General features: G+C 39.1%; 1 protein-coding gene across 2 annotated transcripts in view; it reads right to left on the bottom strand.

The window, feature by feature from the left end:
• FAT3 (FAT atypical cadherin 3) overlaps positions 1-25,243 on the bottom strand; it is a gene marked incomplete at its 3' end in the record, with an annotated part of 711,881 nt that overhangs the window by 549,764 nt on the left and 136,874 nt on the right. For both annotated transcript variants that reach the window (XM_081241326.1, XM_081241325.1), the window contains exon 3: positions 21,729-25,034. In XM_081241326.1, coding sequence (XP_081097452.1) covers positions 21,729-25,017 — 3,289 coding nt within the window. In that variant the 5' untranslated portion in view covers positions 25,018-25,034. The remainder of the gene's footprint in view (positions 1-21,728; positions 25,035-25,243) is intronic.

Below are 25,243 nucleotides of genomic sequence, written 5' to 3'. Positions count from 1 at the left end.
AGAAAAAGACAGCATCTCATATTTCTTTTATTTTCTTTTTAATGCCTGGCACACTCGTCTTCCCATAATGAATATTCGGTGTTCAAAAATATTTCCTTTAAGAAAAAAAAAAACAGAATCGGGTACTTAAAATGGGAAATTAATCCATACATTTCCAGAGTGTTACTAGGATTCTCCAAAAAATACAATTCTAAAATGAAAAAAAAAAATAGTTCAATTATCTTTCAGCTATCTCGCTGTCTGCCTGAACAAAAATATATGGGTTTACTCCTTAAAAGTCAGATCAAAGCTGCTTCAGAAAATTAACATCTTTCTTTTATCACTAAAGGGAAGATAAAGCAAGATGTGGTTTTATTCCTGAAACTCACCTCTTGGATTTATGATAACATAAAAGAAATCCCAGTCCCTAAGATCCCACCTTCTCTTTTAACAATGGGGTAATTGAATCACATGGCATCTCATTCTTTCATATGGCTATACTTTATGCTTATGAAAAACCAAAATAGAAGATAGAAAACAGACTGGTGGTCTCCAGGTGCAGGGGAGAGATGGGTGCTTAATGGGTACCCAGTTTGGAACTAGATAGAGGTGGTGGTTGTACCAATGCCATGGAACTGAACACTTTAATATGGTTAATTTCATGTTATATGAATTTCACCTCAATCAAACAAAAACCAAAAATAAAATCAGGAAAATGCCAAGGTTTCCCTAAGGACATAATCCCATGAGCAGCTCATTGACAGAGAGAGGTCAGTTGTGGGTATGGGGCCTAGAGTGGGAGTCTATATTCTGGTACTCACTCACGGAAATGTGACCCTGTATCTCTCCCAACCTATGAAAGAATTCTAGCTGCTAAATAAAAGACTGACGTGTTACCAGGTTATCTACTAAAAGGGAATTGGCTTAAGGATGAAGGGATCTGGGTTTCACCTTGACTCTATGAAGAGAGCTAAATTATGCTGTGTATCTCTGAAGTCTGGATAATCATGCCTCAGAGGGTGGCTGCGAAGGTCACATGGGCACCTCCTCACATGACAAAGCACCGTCCACATGGTTTCTTTTGGGGTGCTCAAAAAAGAAGAAAAGAAACAGCTGTATAACTACAGTTGACAGATCAAGCAGATGGCCAAGACTGGAAAAGGATGACGGGGGCATGCAGAACCGATTAAGAACCACGAAACGCTGAGGGCCACAGAGCAAGTGGAATGTTCATGTACCAGGTCCACACTGTTCACTCCAGACATTAGCAAGAGGCACAGTAAGTGTCAAAGGTCAACCACAAAAGGGAATTTTGAAGGTATAAGAGACACACTCTATGTGACAGGCGTATTCACCTTTGTTTTCAAACTGCACCTTCCCCACATAAAATCCCTGTTATAAAATTTAACACCAGTTATCTTGAGAACAGACCCCCACCTGTACCATTTTGTTCCTGGCTTGCTTGAATACACACACACACACACACACACACACACACAGGAATCTGATTACATGATTGTCAGGCTGTTTTGTCATCTATAATCCAGCTAAGTGATTTTGGTGGAGGCAAAGACAGAATAATCTGCCTTGGTCTGGGTTACCACCAAATAGTGTTAGAACTGCCTGGTATGTACAAAACAGATGATTTCCTGCTCGTGGAGACCATTTTCCTGGCCCCATGAAACAGGGTAACCCCATCAAAAGTGGCATACACTACTTGTCAGAAGAAGAAAGAAGCTATGGCTTGGTAAATACAGAAATGTTTGATAATTGAATGCCTTATGTTTCAAATTTATGAATGTCTGGGTCTGTGGGGACAGGTACTACTGAGCACCAGTGATGCCCATTACATTCCTTTCAGAATGAGAGAGGCTAAAATAAATATACAAGGAATCCTGACCATGTTTGGTATATAAAGTAACTCATTTAGTATAAAATCATTTGTGGAACAAGCTTAAAACTATGTTATCCCAAGAAGAAAAATAGAATATTTCCTACCTAAGAAGAAGATGGAATGAAGGGGAAGACAGAAGATTTTTAAAGAAGTCAGAAAAGTGTTGCTGACAGAAAGCACATGGATGGGAGGGTGGTAGGCAGGGTGACAAGGCCAAAGATCTAACTTGGAAAACCAGTAAAGTACTTTTGCAAAGAAATACCAAAAGAAGTCAATGCATATAAAGTAGAAATTAAGGATGAAGATAACCTTTAAGAGAGTGGTGAAACTGGAGGCCCTTGGCACAGTGGAAATAGTATGGAAAGTCTTATATAAAAACTGCTGGCTGAAATGAACTCAAAGTTCCAGCCAGGGTATGAGGTAGCACCTACTCAAAGAGACAAGGATGTAGAAGGGCTTAGTGAGCTGAAGTGACCAATAATAGGTTTATGGGGTCTTACTGACAAATAGCAGGGAGAGAAGAAAGAGAATAAAAGAATTATGTGGAGGATAAAGTCCTTCCAATAACAGAAGTAGAAAGAGTCAGCCTAAGAACTGGCCACAGGAGCATTAAACACATTACAAGAGAAGAAGAAGCCAGGAAACAAGAAAGCACTGGAAGTCTGAGAGGATGAAATTTATAAGGAAGCGATGGGCAGCTCTGTGGACATTGTGTTGGTTGTGTTCAGGTAGGGAGAAAGAAAGCTTATGTAGAAGCTAAAAACCCTATGGTGGTCAATGAGACATAGTGAAAATCATTAAAAAGTCAAATTATTTTCAAATGTAAGCTTTTATCATTATTTTTGTCTCTACCTTCAATGGCTGGGAAAATATAAGCCAGTATTTGCAGGGAAGCTTTTCCATAGATAATCCACGTCTCAATTTTCTTTATCTACGTATTGGTTATTCAAAGCTTTGAATCACAGAAGAAGAAAAAGGTACTGGAACAAACCCTCCTGTACTCAAGAGGTGAAGCTGATGGCCAGAAAACATGTCTCCTTCATCTAATCCAACCTCTCGAGAGGAATGAGACAGAGACATAGAGCTGCTATTGGATATATACAGCCAGCCCCTTCTTCTCTTCCTTTCCTTCCAAAAATTTCTACTCAGCATTGATTATATGCCAAGCTCTGACTAGGCAAGACATAGGACACAATCGTGCATAAGAAATAAATCTTTGGAATTTTGAGATTGACATGTACACACTGCTATATTTAAAATGGCTAACCAACAAGGACCTACTGTAGAGCACAGGGAACTCTGCTCAATATTCTATAACAACCAAAATGGGAAAAGAATTTGAAAAAGAATAGATGCATGTATACGTATAACTGAATCACTTCGCTGTACACCTGAAACTATCACAACATGGTTAATCAAATACACTCCAATATAAAATAAAAAGTTTAAAAAAACCCAAATCTTTGGAAATCCTTTGTAGTGTATATATCTCACATCTTCTTAAATCAGTCATCTGTTGATGGGCATTTAGGTTGCTTCCATGTCTTGGCTATTGTAAATAATGCTGTTATGAACACTGGGGTGCATGTGTCTTTTTGAAATAGAGATTTTGGCTTTTCTGGATATATGCCCAGGAGTGGGGTTGCTGGGTTGTATGGTAGTTCTATTTTTAGTTTTTTAAGGAACCTCCATACTGTTCTCCATGGTGGTTGCACCAACTTACATTCCCATCAACAGTGTAGGAGTGTTCCCTTTTCTCCATACCCTCTCCAGCATTTATTATTTATAGACTTTTTGATGATAGCCATTCTGACTGGTGTGAAGCATGGCTCATTGTGGTTCTGATTTTCATTTCTCTAATAATTAGTGACACTGAGAATCTTTTCATGTGCCCGTTGGCCATCTGAAGATGTGGTATATATATACAATGGAACATTACTCAACTATAAAAAAGAATGAAATATTGCCATTTGCAGCAACATGGATGGACCTAGAGAATATCATTCTAAGTGAAGTAAGTCAGGCAGAGAAAGACAAATATTATATGATATCACTTATATGTGGAATCTAAAAAAATAGTACAAATGAATCTACATACAAAACAGAAACAGACTCACAAACATAGAAAACAAACTTATGGTTACCAAAAGGAAAAGGAGGGGAGGAGGGATAAATTAGGAGTATGGGATTAACAGATACAAACTACTATATACAAAAAAATAGATAAGCAACAAGGATTTACTGTATAATACAGGAAATTACATTCAGTATCTTATAATAATCTATAATGGAAAATCTGAAAAAAACATGTATATTATATGTATATATACACATATAACTGAACCACTTTACTGTACACCTGAAACTAACACAATATTATAAATCAACTATACTTCAATTTTAAAAAGAAGGAAAAAAAGAGAAATAAATCCTGCCTTCAAGGAGCTTACAATCAAGCAGAAAGAATAAGACAAATGTACAACTGATGCTGAACCAAGATGATGGGTGTAGTTCAATCTGGGCCTCTACACCCAAATCTTCTGTGTGCTCGGCTATTCCAACAAAACCAGCTGATCCCAGAGAGTTAGCTGGAAACAGCCAGTTCAATACCTTGGTAGTATGACTATAAAAAAGTTCTAAAAAAGTTCTGAAAAAGTTTTGTCACCTGCCCTCTGGGCAGCTAAACAGAATCTTAATACAGACAGAATACAGGTTACAGAGTCTAGATATGATTTTACATGACTAGACAACAGTTTTTATTTCCTAGGTAAATGTGGAGCACAGCTGGATTTTTTACAATTATCATGTATAAGCTATTAAGTTTATCCACCAGCAATAACTCCTATTTCTGGTTGAGTGTTCCTGGAAGAAAAATATAATTAAACTTTGAAGATGGATTGTTCAAATTGTTAGTCCTAAAATTACATATTCATAGACACAAGAAGAGTCAATATAATACACTCGAAATATGAAGTATTTGGGTAAGTCACCAAATCTCCTTGTGCCTCATTTTTCTCATTTGTGAAATGGAGAGGATAATAACTCACAGAATGCTATAACAATAAAATGAGATGCCACATGCAACAATAACTTGAAAACTTGTTATCATTATACATTATATGTTCTCGTTCAAGTCGCTGTATTCAACTACAGATGGTGGTCAGAAACATTTGTTCCTATGCACAAACTCTTGTTGGGCTTCATTCATTTCTTTATAACCATATGTGTACAGAATGCACAGGTTTGAAAATTTGTACCTCAGAATTCTTAAACCTTTAAAGCTGCTTACAACTGAAGGTTTTTAATGTCCACTGAAGGGAATTTACACTGTATTTACGACCTGCACATAATCATTACCTTCCAATAAAAATGACTCATTAAATAAAAAGCTATTTTCACCCATGAGCTCTTAGGATATATTTGCTTACTAAAGGAAATCCAATAACCTCCTGCTCAGTATGTTCTGCATTTCTTACTACAGTTATTTGGGGTTCATATGTCTATTCAAGGTTTGCCAAATCTGAGTGACTCACAAACACTAAAAGACAGAAAACAATAACAAGAAACACACAAGCTAACAAAACCACACTCATTTTCCGAAGTGAGAGATGCTAGGATCCATTTGAGAGGGACAGAGAACTTCTGATATTTATTTGGCTTCTGGTGAGAAGCCAAAACATAGCAGGGCTGCTGTTTCCAACATCTTTATTAAGAATCCCATGTGCCAACTAGGAAAGATTCCCCTGCAACAGAGAGAAATCTTCTTTTTTTTTTTAATTTTTTAAATTAGTTTCTGCTTTATAACAAAGTGAATCAGTCATACATATACATCTGTTCCCACATCCCTTCCCTCATGCATCTCCCTCCCTCCCACCCTCCCCATCCCACCCCTCCAGGCGGTCACAAAGCACCGAGCTGATCTCCCTGTGCTCTGCTGTGCTCTGCGGCTGCTTCCCACTATCTATCTACCTTACGTTTGGTAGTGTATATATGTCCATGCCTCTCTTTCGCTTTGTCACAGCTTACCCTTCCCCCTCCCCATATCCTCAAGTCCATTCTCAAGTAGGTCTGTGTGAGAGAAATCTTCTTGAACGTGACAGGCCATCTACTCAAACCTGGGTACCAAGCTCTGTATGTTAATTGAGTATCTAAGGTCCCCAGAATGATAAACTATTTGCCCCAAAGCCAACACTACCTCTGTGTTACCCACACGGTTGCTTTCCCACTATAGCTCTGTCTGCCTGAAATCAGAACTGGTACTAGACAAAGCAGATGATTTAATTTTACTAAGCACTGGAAATTCGACCTCACAGCTGGAGAAACTGCATTGGGTTTGATCAGAACAAAAGAAGGCAGAAACCTCTCCCTCCCACCTACCCCCACTAGTGGCCTGGCCAGCCAGTTCCAGCAGAGAATATTCAACAGCCCAGTGTTCACCCAGGGAAGCCAGAGGACCAGGACTGGGGTCAGCCATCACTGTGTTTAACAGACCCTGCCAGGAGCCACAGGGGGATCTTTGTGTTTGTTTGTGTTTTCATAGCTCCCTAATATTTTATAATGACAATGTTGCTGTTTCTCATTTTAATATGTAGTGTTTTCATGTTGGGCTTATTTATCTTACCCCAAACAACATAATAATTGCAGAGTAAAAAACCAATTTGGGAAAAAGAGTGTTTCCATATGCTAATGATTTCATTTCAAGAGTTCCATGACTAAAAACTGAGCATGTGTGATTTAAAAAAAAAAAAAGTGTGCTTTCATCTTTGCTTCAAATGCTAGGTATGATGTTTTTAGGGCAGTATACAACAGAATGTAAAATAAGTTGTAAAATACCATAGAGGATGGTCACCCCAAATCTTCACAAGTGTAAAGTGAACATACAGTCAACTCCAGCATAAGCCATTCTGCTAAAAGTTGATGTCTGCTTATGGCAAAGTCGGTAACTCCACACCTCAGTAATAAATATGGTTAATGATGACAACCTAAGACATCAAAAGCATTTTCTGAATCGTGGAGACAGCTCTGAGCAAAACAGTGTGCATGCTTACAAGTCCTCAGTTCAAGGCTCAGTGGTACCACTGGCCAGCTCTGGGGCTGTGGAAAAGTCACTTTATCTCAGTAAGTCTCATCTTCCTCAAATGTCAAAGCAGGGCACTGGGCGAAATGTGCTCCAAAGAATCATCAAAGAGTTTTTAAAAATCCAGTTCAATTATAATTTTAGCAGAAAGTGTATTAAATTACTCCAATTCTTTGAAAATTAGTAATTTAGGTACAGGGTGTGTACATGTTTATTTTATTAAACAGGACAGAACACTTCCACTCTGCCTGCACACATGCCTTATCTTCCCAACTAGAAGTCCTCCAAGCAAGGAGCCAAGATCCACTCCCAGCAGTTAAGACATTACACCTGCTCAGTTGGACATGTTTTAATACAATACATTTGATAAAAATGAAAGTACAGTTGCTGTGAAACAGTATCAGAAAAATAGACTCTAGAAGGAAGATGGGAAATAGTTATATAATTAACAAGGGAAATAGTTTTTCCTCTTATGACGTAGGCACGTTGAAGTTAAAGGAAATTTGAGATGGGATACATTTACATCAAGACTTTTGAGTCACTGGAAAATACTTTAAAACAGGATACTTTTGTGTTGAACAAATCTGCATTTACAACTGTGTCTTTTAAATTATATCCTTCCTACAGTTCATAGTGATTTTGTTAATCACAAAGAGTAGTTAGAGAGTTTGTCTGTGGCAATCAACTGAGTTTGTGCCCCATCTTTCTTGCCTTCCTCCAAGCTGAAATAATAATTTTCCACATCTAAAATCCCTTCAGGACTTAATCCAGAGGCCATCTTCTTAGTGAGGCCTTCTTTGGAACACTCCACCACCTGATTTTTCTGCGTGATTTTTCTGCCTAGCACTTAAACCCATCTAACATATTACATGTTATACTTATCTTGATTATTATCTCCTTCTCCATTAGAATGTTAAAAGGATAAGGATTTCTGTCCATTTGATTCGCTGGCCTAGCTTGCTGCCTAGCACAATGCTTGGCACATAGTAGGTGCTCAATATATATAATATATAATAACATACCATATATGAAAATACCAAATACATAACATATTATAACTTGTATAACATGTAATACTATATGACGTATGTATTATAAATTATGTTGTTTTATATTATATATTTTATATTATAATTATATTTATATTATATACTGTATTATATATTATTATATTTAGTACATATTCTATTTTGCTTATATATGTTCATTATATTATATATTGCATGCTATAATATACAATGCCTATTTTAATGAATTGTTGAATATTGTAGATAGTCCCTTTAAGCTCCTAGCAACAAAGGCACATAAGAAAATCAATGCACAGGGCAGCGGCAGGGGTGGGGACAGGCATTTTTCTAAGAGGACCCAAACATGTGGGTTCCAGGAACAGTGTGTGGTCAGGACAAGAGCAAGGGCTGGGAGTCAGATGATCTGAGTTGAAACCTTGGCTCTGCTACTTCCTAGCTTTGTGAAATTTAGCAAGTTATTCAACCACTCTAAACTTCAGTTCCCACTCCCATAAATCTGGGGTCATAACAGTCCTTGGCCCATAAGTTTCGTGTGAGGACTGCATGAGTTCCCGTACATAAAACATCCTGCAGGGCATCTAGCAGATAACAAGCTCTCCAATAAAGTGCTAGATGATGATGGTGATGATACCAATGAGGAGGATAACAAAGATGATTGTATTGTGACAAGGAATGATAATGGGAAAGTAAGTTCAGCAGACAAAATTCTCACAAAATCCTCAGCTTCTAGTCTCTCTTCTACCTCCCCCTGCATTTCTAGCACATGAATTCATGCACAAACATTTGATAAAATAGCACTCAGATGTCAAGAAAGGAGAGGTGTTAAAAAGAGGTTTTGCCCACATCAGTGAAAGAATATGCGGTGCTGGCACGTCTTCCCATGCAGTTCTTAGCAGTCCAGGGCCCAGAGAAACAGGAATCACAACACCCTGACAAATCAGAGCTATGGGGAAATGTGTCATTTTGTGTAACTGAGATTTGTAAGTAGCTTAGCGTCTGCTCAGGTAGGCATCACAATTTTATGGGTTGTGTTTCATGTTGTTTAGATTTTATTTGTTTGTTTCAACGAAAAATCTTTCCCAAATACATTGCAATTCTCTGCCCAGACCCTGTTTGTGCATTGCCAAGATCCACTCAATTCCGTCTGCTCCACTACTCTCCCACAGCCTCAATTGTTCACCAGCTTCCCATGAGGAACCCCCAGTGCAACAGCAGGAAAAGGAGCTTACTCACAGTAATGCAGGAATGCTGACCAGGCTGTACCCACAAAGTATTGGCTTTCCCAGCAGCAGCCCAAGCATATCCAACGCAACCCAGAAGAGTTGGGGTGTTGATGCCCCCACCTGGTGGCAGATCTGACCAATAAGAGGTCAAAAATGGGAGTCAAAAGAAAAATTGCCTGCTCTTCCCTCCAACTCCAGGCCAAATGGCCCAAGATGCAGAGGTTCTAAGTGGCCTCCCTGGAGACGGCAGGGTGACTGAGAAACAGGCTGGTTTTTGTTGTAAAGCTGTGACTAATTTAATATACCAATTAATATTTGGACTCCCTTCCTTCAGGCCTGGCTTCCTTCTTTCCCTCGCTCTTGTTCTCCTGGGATTGCACCCTTAATAAAACATTAGCATGTACTGTAATTTTTGCCTTGGGCTCTGTTTTCTAGGGAATCTGGGCCTCTACAATGGTTGGGACTCTTCATGATAATGATCATCTCTTATACTGTGTGGTAATGAAGTGATGGGCTCCCTTTGGGTCAGCCCTTAAGGAGATACTTAGGGCTGTTCATCCAGAAAGTGTCTGAGGTATAGTGATTAAGAGCTCAGACTGGTGCTGGCCTGCCTCATTCAAGTCCCTGCTCTACCACAAGCTGTGAAACCCTGGACAAGTAATTTAAAATCAAGCTTTTGTTTCCTCATCCATAGATGTCGATAATTGGAGTACCTACCTTACAGAATCCTTGTGAAAAGTAAATGAGTTAATACTTTTCCATGCCTGGCACATAATAAATACCAGTGGCAATAGGGGGTTAGCCACTGATTTCTCTCCCTGTCTGATGAACAGGGTTATTCCTCGTTGTTGTTAGTATGCCTGTCTACAGCAATCTCTCTGCTGTGCAGTTTCTAAAATACTGTAGGATTATACATCAAGAAGTCTAGCTTAGGGCTTCCCTGGTGGTGCAGTGGTTGAGAGTCTGCCTGCTGATGCAGGGGACGCGGGTTCGTGCCCCGGTCCGGGAAGATCCCACATGCCGCGGAGCGGCTGGGCCCGTGAGCCATGGCCGCTGAGCCTGCGCGTCCGGAGCCTGTGCTCCGCAACAGGAGAGGCCACAACAGTGAGAGGCCTGCGTACTGCAAAAAAAAAAAAAAGTCTAGCTTACTAGAACTGTGTGCATAGTAAAATTAAAAAGCTCTAGGTAAAGGGCTTCCCTGGTGGTGCAGTGCAGGAAAGAAGAATCTGCCTGCCAGTGCAGAGGACACAGGTTTGAGCCCTGATCCGGGAAGATCTCACATGCCGTAGAGCAACTAGGCCCGTGCACCACAACTACTGAGCCTGCACTCTAGAGACCGCGAGTCAGAACTACTGACACCCGCACGCCTAAAGCCCGTGCTCCGCAACAAGAGAAGCCACCGCAATGAGAAGCCCACGCACCGCAATGAAGGGTAGCGCCTGCTCATCGCAACTAGAGAAAGCCCGTGTGCAGCAACAAAGACCCAACGCAGCCAAAAATAAATAAAATAAAATAAATTAATGAGAAAAAGAAAAGGTCTAGGTTAAAACCCAAGAGTTCGTGTATAGCAGAACAAATTCATTCTAAAGATTATTTAGAAGGCTCCCAATAGCAATTTTTGCTTACACTCTGGTTCTTGAACATATTCTACCAAATTATCAAGTTCCAGTTTAGCTAATTATACATTTTTGAGTCATGTGGTATGACTGTGGAATATAGAATTCTGACTTAGCATTAACACCATTGGTTGTCTACGCTATCCTAGCTGTGAAACACAGGAATTTAGTGACCATAAATGAAACTCTTACTCATTCCAATTCTGATGATTTGCCTTCTAGGATAAAACTACCTGACAGACAGATGGACGACGCCTGCACTTTTATTTATTTATTTATTCATTTATTTTAATAAATTTATTTATTTTATTTATTTATTTTTGGCTGCTTTGGGTCTTCGTTGCTGCGTGCGGACTTTCTCTAGTTGCGACGAGCGGGGGATCCTCTTCTTTGTGGTGTGTGGGCTTCTCATTGCGGTGGCTTCTCATTGCAGAGCATGGGCCCTAGGTGCACAGGCTTCAGCAATTGTGGCATGCAGGCTCAGTAATTGTGGCTTGCGGGCTCTAGAGCACAGGCTCAGTAGTTGCGGTGCACAGGCTTAGCTGTTCCACGGCATGTGGGATCTTCCCGGACCAGGGCTCGAACCCGTGCCCCCTGCATTGGCAGGCAGATTCTTAACCATGGCGCCACCAGGGACACCCCGATGCTTGCACTTTTAGCAATCAGGACAATGTTTTATGAAATTGTCATCTAAAAGTTAATCACCGTGTTTTCAATTCAAGGCTCATTCAGTCTAATCATGTGGCAAATATTTCTTTAGAAGTATACTCAAGGTGTGAGAAAGATATGTATAACTCTACCCAGGTTCAGGGAAAGATGCTGATATGCATGGGAACAGGGGATAGACAAACATGGAAGAAAACCTTAACCCTGCTTGGTATCACCACAGCCTCATTCAAGATCTCAGGGCCTCATGCTGGCTCAATATGATGTGATATCTATTGAATAGAATTCCCTGTTAAAGCTGACCTCAAGTCAATGTTTATTTTTAAAAATAACAGGGCGTTATCAAGGTTCCATAAACATCTTACCAATGCCAGCAGCCCATGGGGATGGAAATTACCGATTGTGAGATGTGCTACTGATATGTACGATATAATAGCAATAATTAGATTACCAAAAAACACTTTCATAATAATGTTGAAATTCTGATTAAGTGAAACCCCTAATACTTTAGGGGAAACCTCAAAATCATGCTTTTAGGATACAGATAATGAGTCAAAGCAAAAGAACTCTGTGACTGTCATTAGGACAGCTCTCAAAGACCCTTTTTCCTTGGCTGCCAGATCCTAGTGTATACTTCCTAGTGAATTTCCAAATAGGTGTTATAAAAGAGAGTGGGCCCAAGGAACAATGCATTTCTATCACCAGCCAACCACTCAGAAAAGGCAGTGAGCTCAAAACTCTGTATTTTTTGAACTTGCAGACTTCTTACTCTTCAAGGGCTGCTTTGGCTACACACTTCCAGGGCACCTCCTTGAGATACTTGGAGATATCAGGGAGCCAGATCCACTCACATGTAACCGTGATTTTATGTCCTTTGTACAGTTTTGTCTGTTGGTTCAATAATACATGAGAGTGACAAAAACCATAAACCTGGTCTAGGGGTCGGCAGTCTACAAATCAGGACTAGCCTTTGTGGCCTGGCCCAGCTCAGTCCCTCCCTCCAATGATCTTGAAGACTTAACTTCTTTCAGAAAAATGTTCATTTACCAACACTCCTAGGCAGATGCACATTTAATATGAAGCTATCAAAGTCAAAGCTTCCAAGCCCCATAGAGGACCCTAGCAATGATTCACAGGGTTACACATTTCTATAAATTTTGCAAAAGTAATATACCTAAACCACAATCATTTAAAACTTCTCTTTCCCCTCAACTTCTCCTCTATTATACTCTGCATCACCAGATAAAGTAGTTGTAAGCATCTGAAGGATCTAACGGAGAATGAGTTGAAGATACATTAGGTTTGCATTTAGTGGCATATATTTATGTGGTTCACCATCAATTCCATGTATAGACAAATTGTTGTTAGCTGTCCAGTGTAGGAATGGCTTCCCAAAACCCTTCTACTACCCATTGCACCGAGACACCCAGCATTGTAACATGGAAGTGAAGGGAAAGAACTTGTATCACCACATGACCATATCTTGGGGTGGCCAGCACTCGAATTACAGCCATTGGGAAGGAGAGACTAGGTACAAAATGTACAGAGCCAGGAGCTAGTCTGTGGAAAATTCCCCAATCATTAGACATGTAAACTTGTAATTAGAAGATTTGGTTCTTGCCTATAGAGTCAAAATCAAAGTTTTGCAGCAAAGTTTTCTCCTGAAATTCAGCATAAGTGCACCATGAGTTCTTTCCTTTGGTGGATTAGATTCTCAGACATGGAAATTACTATACGATTTTTGTTTACAGAGCACAGACCTGTAGCAGTTATTATTAAGAGCAAGTAGATCTGCCACAGCTCATATAAGAAATAAACTTGATAAAGATGTTTTCAACTTTGACACCAATAGAGAGAATACACATAGCACTACTAATAAAGAGCTGTGACTCTAGAGAAACATTTCTAAACTCTCAGTGAAAAAACAAACTTCAATCAACCACATTGGAGGAAAAATAATCTTTCTGCACTTTTTATAGAAACAATTACAAGATTATTATCTTATAAGAGGCAATCAAAGAAAAAAGACAACCAAAAAATGCAGGGGAAAAAAGTATTAGAAAGGTATGTTAGACAATCAATCAACAAAATATTATATTTTTCCTGAGCTTTGTGTTATTTGTGTTTGTTGGCTTTCAAACTCATGAGTTACTGTGATTTCTTTCCTCATTCTAAACAAATACAAAGATTTTGTAGTCATACTTTTTATAATTTTTCTCAAAGCAGGCACACCAAATTGCACGAGCTTTAAGTCTCACAAAACCTGGATCCATTTCTCGGGTTATGCGTTCCTTGACAATTAAGCCTTGCTTATATATCATCATCAACTGACTTTAATGCCCTGGTTATCTCTCAGACTGTCTTGTCTCTAACTGGAATTTGTAAAAATCATCCGACAGTGCCAAAGGGTGATGCTAAGGCCACAGTGAACATGATGAATGGCTAGCACAAGGCACTCACTTACGTTGTGTCACTTATGTATCCCACGGTTTGCAATTACATGCTTTTCTGTCTCTACTACCCATCCGTGACTTAATCATCTATGCATCTTCTTCAGTGCAAAGCACTGTGCCTGAATAGAATCTGTGCACTATAACTGTGGCAAGTAGAGAAGGAAGAGGTGGAGGATGAGGAAAAAAGGGAGCAGAGAAGCCACAAGAGCCAAGAGGCAGACTTTTAAGAATGTGGAGAAAAACCGAAAATGGTTTAAGCTCTATTTTATAGATCTTGGGGCTAAACCACAAAGCCTTTATGTTTTTACCATAACATGTGTGTGTTTGTGTGTGTGTGCGTGTGTGTGTATGCTGGTGTGTGTGTACCTCAAATTCTTATCTTAATTCCTTCAACATTTATTCACTTTTTGACTCAAGACATTTCCTATTCAATATATTATTTTTACTTGGTACTATTCTCACTAGCATGCTGCTTTTTAAAAGCAACTCGAATATTAACTATGCTATGTAAATGAAAATTGGTGAATTTAATCACAAAGAGTGTGGCCCTAGAGAGCTACTAAGTCCTCCAATGTCCAATGGGAAAATTTGGAGAGTCCTATTATATTCAATCATTGTATACCAGTGCCCAGAATTTAATATAAGTTGAATTGAATCCCACACACAACTCTTTGTAGATTCTGTCTGTCGATAAGACATGCGTTCATAAAAACTGGCAAGCTAAAACTACAGGCTGCAGCCCATTTTCATTTTCATTTTCTTTTCAATGAAACACTGTGAATGTAGCGGCATCACATAAATATTTATCAAACTCTATAAACCTTCCAAATGTAATGATAAATGAAAGTATCCTTCAACATGCATATAAAACACCTGCCAAAAAAACATTTTTAGAAGACTGAAATGAGACGCAAGCTATCTGAAGTCACAGAAGGCAATAAATTGATCCCACTACCTTCTGGAGAGCCACTAATACATGATGCAAGCCTTTGATTTTTTTTGTAACCTCTGCTTACTAGGCCTCTGAAATTTCATTCTTTGTTAACTGAAGAAGTAAATATAATTCATTATCACTTGGCACTGAGGAAATCATGACCTTGGCATGACGGGCCAGGTAAGCCATGGGAAACTTCTATTATTAAAATATAAAAGGAAGACTGATTTCAGAGAAAAGACCACACAAGTTTCTAGGTTGTTGGCTTGCCACCCTATTTGGATTTCGTCTTTATGTTGGTCACTAGTTTTACCATTTACTAGTTACCTAGGGACAACAGCAGCTCAAAGTTGATATACAAGGCAGGCATAATTACAGATTTGAACCAACAGTCTTCTATTAAAACCTAAACTGCCTTCAGCCAACAGTTAAGAAAAAAAGGTCAAGAAGAAGGCACGTGCTGAAAAGAGTAATAAAAACATGCTCTTCATTATTTTCCAGAAGCTTCTAATCCTCTCTCTGGCCTGATTTACATGACAACTACTACGTTCATTTGAATGTTATGGAGTGTTCAGGGCTCCTCCGGGAACATTATATTTCTCTCAAATAATTATGATCAAGAAGTCTAGAGCTAAGGTTAAAAATCCAGAGCTGAGAAAAGTTTCTGCTATCACTTGATCATAACTTCATTCCTCTCCTTTACTTGCTCTGGTCCCAGGGGCAATTTTGAGCCAAAATTCAGTGCTTCTCTTTTAACCTAGACGGGTAGAGACAAAATATCACCTTGAAAAAAGAATGAGGATGGAGAACACCATTTAGTTTGGAATTATCATGAATTGCACCAAAGCCGCCGAGTAGCATCTGCCTTACACCTCAAATTGTCAAAAAGGAGTTTAACAGGAAAGTTTGGGGAGAATAAACTGAAAAGATTAACAACCAACCATAAGATAAAATATGGCTTCTGGTGCCTCTGAATATCAGAAAAGGGAAGCTTATATTTTATGACATTATGCAAGAAACATGATCCTATGGATATTACCCACCTTTTAAAATATCTGTGTTGAGACATCCGATTTCTGCAATGATAAAAGCTTCTCAAATTTCTAACAATACAAATATTCCTGTTCTTGGTTTTCATCCACCCACTCTTGACTCTCTAATGATTAGTCTGCAGATAAAAGAGTATTAGACTCAGCACTGTCAGCCAGTAAACATTCTTCAGTTGAACTAAATAAATAAAAGCTCTATGTATTTATTCTTTCCCTGGCCACCAGTTGAAGTGAATCCTTCTCCCTATAGAAGATCAAGTACAGCATCTCAACACTGGAGAGCTTGAAAGATCCTGGTCCCACTATAGAAGGCCCAGGTCTGATACCTGTAGCTCTCTGTGTCACCACTGCCTGTCCCAGTGCGTTCCACAAAGGTAGTGTCCAACTAACGTTAAGTTATGAAGACAATAGTGAGAGCTGTCACATGGTATGTTAGGCTGAATTATTATTCAGTACTTATGATTATTAATTATTCAGCAATTATTCATTCCTCTTCCTCCCTCCCTCTGTAAGAGAGGTACTACTCTTTACCCCACATCGATATTGAACTTGGCCCCAAGACCTTCTTTGGCCAATGGAATGTGGGCCAGTCTTGAGCAGATGCTTTAAGAGGCACCACAAACTTCCATCAGCCTCTTGCACTCCTGATCTGACTTTGAGAACACTACATCCCAGACAGTGAGTACTCCCTTCAGCCTGGGTCCTGAAGAAGGAAACACATGTAGAACAGATCGTAACTCATTCTACTGCCTTCAACAACTTCAACTGTCTTCCCAGACTTAAGAGCAAGAAGAAAAAAATGCCTGCTTTTATAAGCCACTGAAATTTTGTGATTGTTTGTTATACAGTAATAATACAGAAAAAATCTGACTAATACATATGCTTAGCAAGGTTATTATGGCACACTGCAGTGGAAAAGAGGGGAACTGACATGAGATTTGGAGTCCATTGCACTAGAGCATCCAGTTCTAACAACTTCCAGATGCCTGACCCTGTTTGGGCAAACCTCACTGAACCTCACCGTGCTGGATTACTGTGACAACTAGAAAGTACCCACAAAGCACCTAGCATAGTGCTTAGCACACAATAGGTACTTGATAAATGGAAGCAATAATATAATTAGTAATAACGGATGGTAAAATATCTTCCTAATCACCCATGATTAATATGCTAAACTGGAAATTGTTTATCTAGATTAAATACTTCTTTAACACCAGGTAAATAAAACAGTGAAGTCATTGCTCAAGTTTGCAGTTTACAAAAGAATCTAATAGAAAATCACTGTTTAAAATGTACAGTGTGCTCTGTATAAACCTTCTAAAACTTCTGAGTAGTCAAGAATATGCATTCCTATTATGTCAAAGAATAAGAATGCATTCTTTGTGAAGGAATAAAAGAAGATTAAATTGCATCTTCCAGACTGGTTATTTAAATTGTCATCAAATCCACTGTAGTTGGGGGCCCCTCAGTTAATCCATTTACTGTGAACATTATTAAACATTTATTAAATGCTCGTGCATGGTAAAGAATTTCAAAGGTATGGTTTTGTTCACTGAGCTCCAAAAAGGTCAAGAACATAAAACTACTAAATGGATCAACTAATTCCAGCATAATCTGTCTCACAAAACAGGAGCACTGCAATTACTGAAGCACAGAAATAGATTTTGATCCATTGGGAAGGCATTCAGAAAACTATCACCACTAATGAATAACAGAAAATTTATTTGGATTGGAAAACTTGACCAGGAAAGAAATTTATCTAAAATATGAGCTCAATTCCTTGGCTTTCCAAAGAATAAGGAACAGGATTTTACAGAAAAGATATAATCTGATAGACACACTCTAAGGAGCCCAGGTAAATTTAGGGTAGTGTTTCTGAACCACACACAGAAGGACCGCTTGGAGTGCTTGAATGAAGATCCCTCAGCTCCTACCCCAGACCAACTGAATCAGAATCTTTGGGAATCAGGCCTGGGGATCTGCATTGCTGACAAACTCTCCAGCTGATTCATGTGCATGCATAAGTTTAGACCCATTAAACAAGGCAAGCCATGACAGAACCTTTGCCGGATGACTTAAGGTTCTTGAAAGACGAAAACCCCAACAATTTTAGGCCATTTTATTATGTCCAAGGGGTCATATGAAACAACAGAGTCCGAACTTAAGACCCAGTAGCAGCTGTAGGGCTAAACAACCACTCATTCTACCAGCAGCTCAAGCCATGATTTTTAGAGCTGGGAGGCAAAGAGCTGATTGATCACTCAACAGTAGCGCAAACCCAATAGCGCCATGGTGATGGCTTCTCTTGTTGGACATACATTTGCCAAACTTCTCCCTAACCCTAGCATCCCCGTGGCACAAGTCCACACAATCATTCCTCATCATCTTTTTGGGCTGGGATGTTAAAATCTGCAAGAAGTGAGATAGAAGGAAGATGGTTAAGAATATTACCATATGGAAATTCTAATCTTCATAAAAATTTCAACATTAAGTTGAAAGTTTTTTCCTATAACCTAGAAAAAAAGATAGTTTTGCTTCCTAAAAGGGGGAAACAAAATGAAATAAAAAGGAGGAAAAGATTGGGACTGACATATATACACTAATATGTATAAAACAGATAACTAATAAGAACCTGCTGTATAAAAAATAAAATAAAATAAAATTCAAAAAAAAGAGGAAAAGAAATAGTCACTATGGTTTTAAAAATGAATAATTCTCTAGGAAAGTAAATCAGAAACATGGGTAATGAATGAAAAGAAAAGAGCACTGAGTTAGGACTGAGGAGAGTTGGTTCTAGATCTAAATCCTCTAATGGGTATGTGGGTTTGCACAACGCACTTAGCTATTTGTTACCCCAAGGGAGTTGATGTCATAAGAAAAGAGATTTTTAAGTCACAAAGCAATGTCAAAATGAAAGTGGAATTATTATCACTCATGGCAAAACTTATTTTATACAATCCAGAATATAAGGGAACAATGCAAAGTAGGAAGTTGTTTTTACAACAGAGGCAAAAGACATCAAACTCTTGGAGTCAAAAACACTAATTTGAAAACATAGATGCACCCCAATGCTCATAGCAGCACTATTTACAATAGCCAAAACATGGAAGCAATGTAAATGTCCATAGACAGATGAACGGGTAAAGAAGATGTGGGGTATATATATATATATGTATACACACACACACACACACACACACAACGGAATATCACTCAGCCATAAAATAGAATGAAATAATGCCATTTGCAGCAACATGGATGGACCTAGAGATTATCATACTAAGTGAAGTAAGTAAGACAAAGATAAATATCATATTATATCACGTATATGTGAAATCTAAAGAAAAACACAAATCAACTTATTTACAAAACAGAAACAGACTCATAGACATAGGAAACAAACTTATGGTTCCCAAAGGGGAAAGGGAGTAGGGATAAATTAGGAGTTTGGGATTAACAGATACACACTATTATATATAAAGTAGATAAACAACGATGACCTACTGTATAGAACAGGGAACTATACTCAATATCTTCAAATAACCTATAATGCAAAAGGATCTGGAAAGGAATATGTATATATATGTACACACATATATACATACACACACACACACACACACATATATATATATATAACTGAATTGCTTTGCTGTACACCTGAAACTAGTACAACATTGTAAATCAACTATACTTCAATAAAAATAATTTCTATTTATGTAAAGAATTATAAAAGCAGCTACATCATCAGATGACTATACACACATTTTCTGAAATAACACCCAAGATGAGAACAAAATAGCATGGTACAAACATGGAAAATCTAGGCCACTCTCACCAAATTGCTCGTGCTCTTCTCTGCATCAAGCTACACCAAGATGAAACTAATGAACACAACTCATTGTGGCCTGATGTAGTCATGAAGGTTGCAGTTGTTAATGATTCAGCCTGACACCTTCCTGTTGACCTACCTACCTACATCCACCTGAGTCCCAAAGGTAAGCTTCTCACACTGAAGAGCCACACAAACAATGGGACTGTGAGGAAGAAGGAAGATGATTAATGGCTGGTGCCATCAGCCAACAAGCCCAGGATTGTAAGGACTTTGAAACCCATTTAACACTTTATTGCCTTACAGATTTTAGATCAACATCAAATTCATGTGTACCTAGGAACATGCAAGGAAGCACATACTTGTCTTTAGATGGGAGACAGCAGTGTATACTGCAGTTACTCAGAGCTAAACTTGAAACCAGGCTCCAAGTTATGTATCTTCTCTGAACATCAGTTCATGAGTATTAGTTTTGGAGGAGCTGTTGGGAGAATTAAATAAGACCCAACTCTAAAACACTTCATATGGTGTGTTGCCTATTGCAAGTACTCAATGAAGTCATTATTATTAATAGTAAAGTATTAGCATAGAATAGACACGCAGTAAAGGTTACTACTTTTTCTTTCTCATTTTGTACTTCAAAGGTAAAAATATATTCTAATCAAATGACAAGTTATATATAATAAGATAGAGTATAGGGCTACATCAGAACCCAGTTTTCTTGACATTTACCTTTTCCTTCATTATGGCTATGGAGATCAATTTTATAATTTATACTAGCCAAAATGAGAAACCATTTATACAAAAAATTTACAGTCTAAATTTTTGACAGTATACACAGTTTTGTAACTCCTATCCAGTATTTAATACTTTCTCAAACCCTTTTTCTAGTATAATTAATGTACAACTAGTATCCCTATGATGACAACTTCCCACTATCTGTTTTCTTCATCATCATCATCATCATCATTACTGGGAACAAAACACCCTGTGAGTGTTGTAGAAAATGATTTACTGGATACAAATGTGCCCCCAAACTGTAAAGTACTAGTAGTACCATTCACACAGGAATAGAGAAGACACAGTCCCTGTCTTGAGATGTGTACAATCTAGAGAAGACTAGAAAAAGGCACTGTGTTGATCAAGGAACACACACACACACACACACACACACACACAAGCAGGTGTCCAAGCACCTGTACATTTAAAGGCAAATAATGACAATAATAAGAATAGAAATAAAATCTATACCTGTATCTATGACAGTGTATAAATAAACAGGTAGAGGACAATGAAAATATTGGGACTATTTTGTCCCATATTTTAAAGTGTTTCTGTAAAAGGTAAAACCTTACAGATAAAATCTTAAAACCATTTTTTAAATAAATAAAAGCCACAACATGCCTCCTCTAGTCTATCATGAAAACATTTGTAGAAGGTTGCCTCCATGCATTAATGGGGCCGATACAGTGCAAATGCCTGTCATTCAAGTGCCAGATGTGCCTGGGAAACACAAGAGACCAAGCAACTAATGCAATATCACTTTAGAAAAGCCTTACTATAAAGGGAAACACTGGTATATAAGATCCATTTGAAAATCCATTTCACACTTCTAATTTAAAGCCAATTCAAATGTAATTTACTTTATCAGGGCCCTTAATTTAGTGAAGGTCAGAAGTGCACTCAACAGAGGTGACAATTATTTACACTTATTGAAAGATAACCTGGTGATGGCAATGCTGAACAAGAAAAACAAAAACCAGGGACTCCCACTGAAAACCACTGGCTATCACTGTATAAACGGGTCTTCTTACAAGTCAATGCATTCTACGGAAAAGCTTTTACTTGCATCACCTCTGCACCAAATGCAACCTCATTTGTCATTCCGTTTGAGTGCAAGAATAGCCATTCATTTTTCCAATGTTGACAATTCATGAGAAGAGAAACAATAATTCTGGCACAAAATATGAAACTTACCACTCTCATCATCTATGTTGAACCTTCCAAGACCACTGCCATCCCTGATGGAGTACTGGATCTCTCCATCCCTCCCGGAGTCCTCATCATGGGCAGTAACCTGCAGCACACTTGTTCCAATCCGTGAGTTTTCTTTTACAGTTCCAACAACAGCAAAGTCTGGGAAATAGGGAGTATGGAGGTTTTCATTGACGTCCACCACTTCCACCTCAACAAAGGAAACGGATGACAGAGAGACAGGCCGCCCTTTGTCTTTGGCCCGAACGGTGAGGTTATAGAACTGTTGCTTTTCATAGTCGAGCTCTTTGCTCAGGCGGATGGTGCCACTTGCTTTATCTATTTCAAATCTCCCATTATAATCATTGACCAAAGAATAGCGCACTTGACCCCCCAGTCCCAGGTCTGGGTCATGGGTCTCCAGCCAAGCAATGACAGTGCCAATGGGGAGATCTTCAAGAACCTTCACACTATAGCTACTGGGAATGAAAGCCGGGGAGCAGTCATTGACATCATCCAAGAAAACCTTCAGGGTGACAACCGAAAACAGCTGCTGGCCACTTTCTGCCTTGTCTCTGGCTTCTATTTTTAAAGAGTAGTTTGCTTTGGATTCCCGGTCCAACTGATCGGCTACATACACGATTCCAGTGGAGCTATTGATGGCAAACTGCTGTGTATCTGTCAAGACTGAGTAAGTCACTTCACCGTTAGAACCCAAGTCTTTGTCTCTGGCTTCCACTTGAATAATCTCAGTGCCAATACTTGAACTTTCAAGAATGTTAACTGAGTAACTGTCTTGAAGAAAAATTGGGCTATTGTCATTAGCATCCTCCACATTGATGGTGAGCAACCTCCACGAGGACTTTTGTGGATTACCTAAGTCATAGATAGTGATATTAAGGAGATAGAAGTCTCTGTGTTCTCGATCCATGGGCATAAGGACTTGAAGCTGCCCGGTCTCCATATCAATATTAAAACAACTATCCGTATTCCCATCGGATATTGTAAATAGCACCTTTCCATTGAAGCCAGAGTCGGCATCATAGGCTTTAATCTTCAGGATGTTAGCACCAACTGGCAGATTCTCCTTCACGGCCACATCAGAAGGAAATGACTTGTCAAAATGTGGCCCCTGCCTATTAATTGAATAAAAGTCAAGAAATCCATCTTCCAGATTCAGCTTCCCATTTGCTTTGGCCTTAATGAGTAGTTTCTCTGCCAGCTTCTGAGCCACGCGAGTTTCTCGGCAACTGAAGTTCTTTGAAGACACCTTCCCATGCAGGACTGAAATGTTAACAGACATAGGATCCGCAAAATTCTCCCCATCGGTGGCTGTAATCCTAAGGGCAAAATTTCCATTTTTGATTCCAGGATTCATCAGTGACTTTTTAAGCTGCAAAACACCAGAGTCTGGGTTTAAATAAAAGAAACCAAGTTCATTTCCAGAGATGATTTTGTACTTTACAAGTTCCAGTTCATCGATATCGATTGCTGAGACAGCTGTGATATGGCCCCCAACTGGAAAGTCATAGGAAATAATTCCCTGGCAAGCCACTTTTTCAAAGAGAGGGCTGTTGTCATTGACATTTCCTATTCGAATAGTCACATTGACCTCACTTTCATGGCGGTATGGCGAACCCCAGTCAGAGGCTCTGACGATGAACCTGTATGTTTCTGGCGAGGATTCAAAATCCAATTCTTCAGTTGTGCTAATAACACCTGTAAACTGGTTAATGGCAAATGGTAACAAATTCAAGCTGGCAATACTATAGGTGATGTACCCATTTTCTCCTTTATCCTTATCAGAAGCTGAAACTGTCAAAACACTTGTTCCCGCTGGAACACTTTCATTCACAAAAGCATCATACAGTGGCTGCTGAAATTCTGGGGTGTGATCATTCGCATCTTCTATGCTGATGGTGACTTGTGCTTTTAAATCTCCTTCTTTATTTGTCACCCCTAGTTTATAAACCTCCTTCTTAATGGTATTCAGTGGCTGTGCTGTGACGATCAGACCTGACCGAGGATTAATTTTGAAGTACTGTGCATCCTCTCCAGGGGATAATTTGTATTCCACATCTAGAGGTTCAGGACTTAATTTTACTATAGCAACCACGACACCAGGAGGGGAAAATTCACTAATGCTCACATCGTACATTTCTTTTTCAAACCTAACTGGGACAGTGTCTCTTTTGGGGTTGGCAATGTGGACTATCTTTACTGCTGAAAATTTCTGAGGTGACCCCTTGTCTTTGGCTTGAAGAGTGAGATTGTAGCCATAGGGAAAGCTCTCCCAGTCAACCTGCTTCTTCTCCTTAATCCTGTACTCATTCATCCACTTTCCTTCCTTAGTCAGGAAGAACTGATCTAAAGGATCCCCAGCCACAATGGAAACAGACTCAATCTCTCCATTGGCTCCTTCATCTAGGTCATCCACTGTCACCAGTGCATATATGGGCTCTTTGTCCAGTGAGAAAGGAATGTGAGTGACCACATGGAGAGTCGGAGCGTGCTCATTTATTCGTTCAACGTGAACGTAAAGCTTTGCAGTACTGCTCACTCCATTGTTTCCATAGAGCTTCATCCCCCGGTCCACAGCCAAAATTTCCAGATCATACCTATTCTTTTCATCATAATTTAATCGTCCACTTAAAGAGATGACACCACTTGTGGGGTGAACTGAAAAGAGATCAACTTTGTTCTTAAAGTAGTAGTAGAATTCTCCATTGGAACCAATATCTGCATCTGTTGCTGTCACCTGGGCAACACTAGTCCTTAAAGGTGTGCTTTCTGTGATTGTAACAGAGTAGGTTGTGGGTGAAAATAAGGGTCTCAGATCATTCATATCTAAAACCTGTATGCTCACTTTAGTCCATGCTTCCAAATCTTCTCCTCGAACAGAACCTTTTACTATCAATAAATAATTGTCCTGAATTTCCCTATTCAATATGGCAGAATTGCCACCTTTAGTTCTTATTCTGAGAAAACAGAAATCTGCAATGATGACTTCCTCTGCTTTGAAGAAGCCTTCTTCATCTCCAGACACTATTCTGTATTTGATATCCCAGGACAGATCTATTAAGGTGATGCCCATTCTACTCTGGCTGTTGACGTAGGTCCTTGCTGCTGAGTTCTCATACACGGTAGCATTATAAATGGAATGTGTGAAGTGGAAACCAAGGGGCCCGGTCCCCGGCAGCCCCTGAGAGACAGTGGCTAAAAGCTTGAGAAGCAGGAGGATGAGGCAAGAGGGAGGCCGTGTACCTACACAGTATCCCATAGTTATATCCATCACATCATACTTCCATCCTGGAGGGGGAAAAAGAGAGAGAGAAAAGATACATTAACCTAGAGGAACATGGGAGAAGGAACAGGAAATAATTGTTATGAAAGAGTGTTTTTAAAAACTTTATTATAAAATATTTTTACTAAAACATCAATATGAGAAAAAAATTAGACTCCTTACCACTACTAGATGACAAGGAATTCAAAACAACTAGGATTTAAATTTACCTTAT

The sequence above is a fragment of the Mesoplodon bidens genome (genome assembly GCF_964165515.1).
Source record: "Mesoplodon bidens genome assembly, chromosome: 7".
Taxonomy (NCBI): domain Eukaryota; kingdom Metazoa; phylum Chordata; class Mammalia; order Artiodactyla; family Ziphiidae; genus Mesoplodon; species Mesoplodon bidens.
The sequence above is the reverse complement of the archived record's forward strand: the minus strand, read 5'-3'. Positions and strand labels throughout refer to the sequence as shown.